The sequence below is a fragment of the Halyomorpha halys genome, unplaced genomic scaffold (genome assembly GCF_000696795.3).
Source record: "Halyomorpha halys isolate HHAL.00 unplaced genomic scaffold, Hhal_1.1 Scaffold38.1, whole genome shotgun sequence".
NCBI classification, from domain to species: Eukaryota; Metazoa; Arthropoda; class Insecta; order Hemiptera; family Pentatomidae; genus Halyomorpha; species Halyomorpha halys.
The window spans coordinates 782,989-791,111 of record NW_027110526.1 but is presented as its reverse complement, the minus strand read 5'-3'; the positions used below and the strand labels follow the sequence as shown (position 1 = coordinate 791,111).

The 8,123-nt window shown below is 30.2% G+C and overlaps 1 protein-coding gene and 1 long non-coding RNA gene across 6 annotated transcripts in view; one reads left to right on the top strand and one right to left on the bottom strand.

Annotated features, from left to right (window-relative positions):
- The window catches only part of LOC106687304 (solute carrier family 2, facilitated glucose transporter member 6), a 145,199-nt gene that overhangs the window by 57,994 nt on the left and 79,082 nt on the right, over positions 1-8,123 (top strand). For all 5 annotated transcript variants that reach the window (XM_067048706.1, XM_067048704.1, XM_067048703.1 and 2 more), the window contains exon 2: positions 4,700-4,831. In XM_067048706.1, the coding sequence (XP_066904807.1) occupies positions 4,768-4,831 (64 nt within the window). In that variant the 5' untranslated portion in view covers positions 4,700-4,767. The remainder of the gene's footprint in view (positions 1-4,699; positions 4,832-8,123) is intronic.
- LOC136796082 (uncharacterized) overlaps positions 1-8,123 on the bottom strand; it is a 46,461-nt gene that overhangs the window by 14,322 nt on the left and 24,016 nt on the right. The window lies entirely within an intron of this gene.

Genomic DNA, 8,123 nt, shown 5'->3' with positions numbered 1-8,123 from the left:
ACAACTCGAAGGTCGATTAGATATTGGAAATGCGAACTAATAATACATTTTTTTCGGAAAAGGGGCCAAAGTTAAAAGTCACTCCAGGATGATTTTCAGAACTCGATTACCCTTCACCATTTTCATAAGGCCATTTATGGTTCATTTATAAAAATTTTAAAAACAGAGAAAAAGTTATTTTTTTTAACAATGAGCCATTGTAATTGACCACGAATAGAAAAAAAATGTCCCATTGGCATTAAGATTTAATTTTTCTAGATACTTAGAGTCTAAAAATCAAATAAATAAAAATATTCCTATCCCTTATAAATTGGTGAACCATAGGACAATGGATTTATTTACTATAAGTCGAAAATCAAGGGAAAAAACAACTATGAAATTCGATTACTATAATGAGAACTATAGACAGTAAAGAGTCAAAATTGATGACTACAATCCATAGTTTGAAAGGAAATAAATGGTGGCAGTTCTAATTATAACCTACTTCATAGCATATTCAACTAGCTTTAATTAGAGTGCTAACTGGCATCTGTACGTCCTTCCTGAGATGAAGTGGCTCATAAATCAAATATTTTGTCCCAAGAACTATAAAAATACAATTTGTGAATTTATTTTGCGAACATCATGAAAACTACTATTCTCACAAAGATAGACAACCCTTTTACTATATCAAACTAGCTTTAATGTGGGTGCTGACAATCATCTGTATGTATGTCTGATGGTTCCAGAGATAAATATAGTTTTCACCAATTTAGGCATATGGAATTGAGCTCTGGGGCTCTACCAAACCATCAAATTCTTCTCACATCCAATCCTTACAATCCAAAATCCTACATAAAACCTTTGAGGCATCTGAAAAGAAGATGGGCACGGGATCTTCTAATTTAAATTAATGCTTGCTCATTTGAAATAAGGAAATTGCTGATAACACCAATGGGTGGTTCCTTCCCAAGATTTTCAAGTGTAAATGAAACATTCCACATATTTAGTTATTATATTTATTATTTTGTACTGATGTAAATTACATTAAATAAATAAATAAAATATTTCCTCATCTGTGCGTATGTCCGGAATACAACTCCATACAGCCCTTCTTAAAAGTACCATTCAGCTTCTGGGGTACGCTGACGACTTTGATATTGCTGCCAGATCAAAACGTGCATTAAGAGAGTCGTTCTTGGCTATAGAAGATACAGCAAAAAAACTTGGGCTACACATAATTGAAGCTAAGACCAAGTACATAATAATCGGAGAAGATGGGCCAGGGGCTGGTTCTTCTGTAGCTGGACCATATAATTTTGAAAAGGTGAGCAGCTTTGTCTACCTCGGGTCTGAGATCAACTCCGAAAACGAAATTCTTCGAGAAGTCAACAGGAGTATCAAAGGCGAGACGGTGCTACTATAGCTTTGCCAAGCATTTTGAAAGCAGGTTCCTCTTTAACAGGACCAAGATCACACTCTACAAAAACTTTGTCCGCCGTGTTTAAACTTATGGGTCAGAAGCATGAGCCTTTATGAAGCAATATGAAAATAGACTTCTGGTCTTTGAAAGATCAATTTTGAGAAGGATTTTTGATCCTATTAGAGAGGGTGGTTTTTGGAGAAATGCTGAACTCGCTGGCGTTTATAAGGATAAAGACTTGGTCAAATTTATCAAGATGGGATGACTTTGATGGGGCAGGCACATCGAACGTATGGTTGATTTGGCGATAACCAGGAGGATGCTGTTTGGAAAGATGTATGGATAAAGAAAGGTTGGCAGAGCTAATGTAAGATGGGAGGACACAGTTACTTCGGACACACTGGCTCTACTGGGAGTCCAAAACAGGAGAGCTGCTGCAGCTGATCATATTGACTGACAAAAGCTTTTGGAGGAGGCCCAGTCTTAGTGACAGGATGTAGTGCCATCTATGTTATGATGAATATAATTGCCATTTTTGTCTAAACTTTCTACATCACCTCTAGGATTACTTTTAATTAGTACTCTATGGATCCTTATTATTTATACAGAGTGTTCACCATCTTCAAAATATATCCTTCTTGCATTTTCATCAATTTCATATTTTTTACTTCATTGGTATTCACAAAGCATCGTTTTAGAATATTAACATTCAAAACAAATCCTTTTTAAAACTTAAACTCAATATTATCTTTCCTTCCCCCATATCCTATTTTATCTTGCCTAGCATTATTTGCCAATTCTGAATAGTAATTTTTAAGGAAATATGTAGTATAAATTTAAAAGAATTTTATAAGCCATGAATTTGAACTTAATGTTGATAAACCAAATGCTAGAGTGTCGAAGTTTATTTCTTTTGATTTCAAAAGATAGGCTACTATCATAGTCAAAAGCACAGTATGATTGATATTAAATTTTTGTTATTTTGGGCAATAACTATAATAGTTTACCCTCAATTAGTTATAATATTTCTTGATTAGTGATGTCAACACTTTCATGAATAAATCTTATTCTGATCAGTCTACAATAGCGAGAAGAAGAGGAAGTTGGACCTTTCATTCCTAGAATGCTTTTCGCTTGTAGTTAAATTTGTATTCATAAATTTAGTGTTTGGTGAACGGTTGTTCCTGAAAATAGCTTTATTTTTTCATAAAATTGCTGGTTTGTAATCGTTTTGATGCCAATTGGTCAGTGGAGAAAAAACAACACTTTTTTAGAACATCAAAAATGAAAACTGATTTTTTTTATTTCCCAATCATTTTAGAAAAATAATCATAAAATCGTTTTTTAATATTAAAACTAAATTAAATAAGAATGACCAAAGAAAAATGTAGGGAAGCATAACAAAAAGATCTTTTTTCACACAAGTAAATTATAGTGGTACTGAAATGTAGCTTTAACACAATCATAAACACTAATATATTTAAAAATGGTCAAAAACTATTGTGCAATTGAAATAAATAACAAAAAATTCTAAGACAGCAGGAACAGGGGTTAACAACAAGCAGCTCGAATGAGTGAGATATAGAACTTGATCTGCCATGGTATTTCTTGCACCGGTGATCTTATAACTGATCAGATTCAGGTCACGTTTAATACTCCAAAGTATTCAATGAAACTATCGTATACAATTAGAAGTTAAGAAAAAAAATTGAATTTTGTCCAGTTTTCAGGTCAAATACCCCACTGTGGATAGGGTAGAATAAACCCCAAAACATAAACATGTATGGAAATAGAAAATAAAGAAAGGAAAATGGAATGAAAAGGGAAATTTAAATTTAATTAGAATAATGCTTCCCGGAAAACTTAAATAACAAGAAATGATTATTTAAATGTCTTCTTCTTCTTTCTCTTTCTCTTTGGGGCATTTCAGTGTGGAGGTGCCTCTGTCCAGGCAAACCAAGCCTCTCGATCCTGAGCCAACACCCTCATGGCATCCCAGTTTTTTCCTCTTCTCTCTCCCACTTTGGAGATGTAGTCATTCCATAGTATAATGAGTCAACCTCTTGGGTGTTTTCTTGTTGGTCTGGCCTCAAAATATTTTCTTAGGTCCCTGTCTTCACTCATCCAACAGAGATGTCTAAGCCATCTGGGTTGACTTGTTTCATTGGTACCTTTTATAAGGACAGGTCCAACATCCTCTCTTTTCCTCTCATTCCGTATGTGATCCCTCCTAGTTTGGCCTACCACTCTCCAAAGGTATCTCATTTCCATTGCAGTTATTTAAAATATTAAATAATAAGAATTACTATGAATAAAAAATTATCTAATAGCTTAAAATTAAAAATAAAATACAAATTTCAACTACAAAGACTTACAATAATGTAAAATCACCCTTCTCTAGCTATTTTGTTTTTCATACTTTAATAGAAAATTCCAAATATCAATTACAGGCATTTTAGCATCATTACTATGTATTCAGAAAGATTAAATGAACATACAATTGATAAAACAGGCATTTATTTTTTATTATCTATTCTTACATTTTTTTTTTTTAAATCTTCAAATTGTTAAGTTAATTACATTAAGTTATTTTGATGGATGTGGTATTTTTGCTATTGTAAACTATAAAAGTTAGTTGGATTTTCTTTTTTGTCATTTTTCGTTTTAAATTTATGTATTTTTGGCACTTTATCTGTAATTAGAGAATTTTAAATATAGAAAGAATAATAAATAAGCATGAATATTTAATATATTATTAGATTCATTATTAGTAGATTGCCAATTTGCTTGTTTCTCAGAGTATTTGAAACAGAAAGAGAAATGCTTCATTTATTTACAACTACTGCTACCTAAATATATTGTGTTGTTACAGTACACAGCATACTAATCTATCTCCTTTAATTTATAATTTAATGTTTTTTTTTTCATTTTTATTTTAATTTTAACAATTTATCAGTTTTTTTAAATTATCTTTGTTCAAACTTTAATTATTCCATTACACTCCCAATGCTTTTATCAATCCCATATTCCACATTTATCCTTATTTTTTACCACCACACTTCTTTTAATGTCATCGTCTAATTAGAAGTGGACTTAAGACAATGATAGGCAGTGTAAAAGGTTATGAATGCAGTTGATGGTGAATAATATTTAGGGAGTCCAAAATTATATTCTCTGCCAGTATCACAGCATCCTCACTTTCATAAAACTTAATAAATATAATATTACAGTATTTATTGACTTTAAATATTAAATTAATAATAAATGATAATATTAACTAGTGTATACCTGTTCCAGATTGACTGCTCCAGTTAGTATTGACAGCCTGAGGGAGTTAGCAACCACTCCCAGATTTAACCAATATAATGAAGCACATAACTCTAATACCCGCCAATTTACATCTGCAAGTATATGTCTTCTCATTTGCATGTGAGTATTTCCAATACTATTGCGATTTGATTTTAAATGTATATGTACTTTGTTTTCATGTTATAATATTTTAAACAAAATTCAGTCCCAACCATTTTAGTTTTAATTTCTTAAGAAAAATAATGGATAGCTATTTAGAAAATAATACAGTAGTAACAACTTGGAAAAAACCAAAAAAAAAACACTGATTTTATATTTCTATTATGAAGGCTGAAGTTCAATTTTTCAACTTCTTAAAACTAGCCCGTTTTATATATTTTTGAAAATATATAAGGCCATTTGGTAGAAAGGAGCATTTAAAACTATTCTTCTAAGTAAAATTATTTTTTTATTATTTACTCTACAATTAAACATACAGTATGTTCTTCTGCTGAGCTTTTCAATTGTATATTTGCATACAACTATAAACGAGTAATAAATAGTAGACTTACAAGTTATAAGTCAAAGTAGAAAAAGTTTGATTAAAAATGAATAGGAGTATTCATATTGATAAGACGAATTGATTTTTTGTTTGATTTTTATTTAAAACATAACATAATAATATATGAAAAAAAAAATCATTAATTCTAGTAATCATAACAAAGTCTTAGGGGAAGAATAAAAGGTGCTTCTAGTCTCTAGAGTGGGAATTTAAGTTAAAAATAACAAATAATGAAAGTATCTATAAAAGCTTTTGCTAAAGGGACATTTTAATAGTTACTTGAAACCTGTGGTTAATACTATTCTAAGAACATTCACTTGTGTTTACTTGTTTTTTTAAGAGTGGAATTTGACTCTTTATATGTTTATCAATGCATTAATTTACTGCAAATTTTTCAATTTTAAACTATAAATTAAATTAGGAAACAATAACAAAATTAATAAATATAGGTTTACATACACTTATATTTGTATAACATGAGAAATTTAGTTCAAGCATTAAATTTTATACAAGAAAAATCAAAATATAGAAAGAAAAAAGTAAAAATTGTAATTTTATCCATAAAAATTAAAAACATGCAAAATTGAGGAAAAAACAAAAATGTCCAATTTTTGGTGTAAAAAAAAATTAGAATTATTAGGATGTCATTTCTATCATTCCAAATTCTTTCAAGGTTTGGTGTAATTGCATGAAAATCCAGTTTATACTAATAACGTAATCAGCAACCACTTGCTCATTAATCATGCAAACTGGATGCTATAATAGAGCTTAACAGATTCCTTAAATTTGTACTTACTCTATGATTAAGATCCTACTGTATTGAAAAAAAAAGTGTTTATATAGTTCAGGTTTACATAATGAAAACCATTTAGCTTGGTTTACTTTCCAGATGTCTGGTATAGAGCCATTAATGGTCTTTTAAAAAAAAAATAAACCAAAAGAACTTTTTTCTGGTTACTGACTGATTGGTGTGACCAACTGTCTATTCAAACTTTTTGTAAAATGGTTGCCTGTTGATTGAAATAGTAATTTGAAAGAAAATTACAATGAATCTTTGGCAAAGAAGATTCTGTGTTACTACAGACTTTGCTCAGTATTCTTAATCCAATACAGTTCAATATAGCTATAGATAAAACTACTGATGAAGTCAAATTACCCAATTAAGTTTTACTAAACGCAAACAACTATATGCTTAGTAATTTAACTAGAGGGGAAAGATTTACTTACATCCACAGTTTTGTCCAAAATATACTAGAAAAAAAAAGTCACTGCATAGTCGGAAAATAAAAATATAGTGCAACCAAAGCGAAGTCCCAGATTATTCTATTAATAAAAAAATAGGATTCCTAACAAGTGTAATATAAAAGTTAATGGAAAACCAATAGTTTTTTTATAAAGCATGAAACGTCAAAGACAAAGTTTTGATATAAATCTTATAAGAGCATCTTATATTAACAACATAAGAACACAATGTTTGCAGTGACTTAACATGATAAAAACAGTCAGTTACTCTATATGTTAGACTCTAACCAAATTGTAGCATTTAGAGAAGATTCTTTTTACCTCTGAGTGGAAACTAGGGTTCCCTTTGAATTTAAGGAGAAAGGCACCTTCATTGTTTTACTTTACTTTAATAATTTAGTTCCTCTAAACTATTAGTTTTTCCAAATAAAATAACAGAATAGTGTATATCACATTACATATACTGTATATTACATTACATCCGAATTACAGATTTTCCATTACTTCAATTCAATTGCAGTTTGTTATATATCTGTGTTTTATTCTCTTTCTACTTTTTGCCAAATTCAAACAAGTAAAAACTTTAATTTTTCATAATCCTGACTGATAAGTCTTTAGGACACTTCACATCATGTTTTTCCACATAATTATAAAAGATTTCACTAGCCTTTTTTTATTCTACCGACAACCAGGTAAGTTTTGGTGTCTGTAAATAAATATATATATCCAAAAAGAAGGTGCAAATGGGCACAGTGTCAAAAATGTAAATAACAACATACACTTAGGGTTGTAAAAAAAGCACCAGAAATAAGAAAGTGATCAGAAATTATTTTTGCAAAAGTATATCTGAATTTTAATAAAAATAAAATTTCAATTATTTTTCTATTCATTGAAATAAGCTAATTAAAAATAAAGAAAAAGGGTCTGGGTAAGTAATTCTAAATGTCAAACACAATAATACGTTGATGAGGTGAAGATAGTTGACTGTAGATATATAAAAGGAGAAGATAGTTGACCGTAGATGTATATAAGGAGAAGATAGTTGACTGTAGATATATAAAAGGAGAAGATAGTTGACCGTAGATGTATATAAGGAGAAGATAGTTGACCGTAGATATATAAAAGGAGAAGATAGCTGGGGAATGTGGTCAACAGAAAAACATAAATAAACCAAAGATTATTTATTTCTGTTGATGTTTCGACCTGATTTTCAGTTCTTCATCAGGGAGTGATAGGAAGATATTCTGGCTAAACTCAAATTGTTGCATTTAAGCAATTTAGCTAGAATATCTGCCTATAACCCCCTGATGAAGACCTGAAAATCAAGTCGAAACATCGGCACAAATAAATAATCTTTTGTTTATTTGTGTTTTTCTGCTGAATGCACCCTCCGACCATCTTCTCCTCTCACAATAATATGATGAAGTAGCTTCTCCAGGACCAAGTAATCACTAAGAGAATCTTTGCTACCCTGATGCAATTGAAAATAGATGAGTTGTTGAAGTGCTCACTCAATTCTAATTTAATTTTTTTTTATTCATCCCATCACGAAATCGTGAGAGGTTGGAATGAAATATAACAGAAAATAAGCCAGGAAATGTTTTGTACAAATTAAACATCCATCTAAAG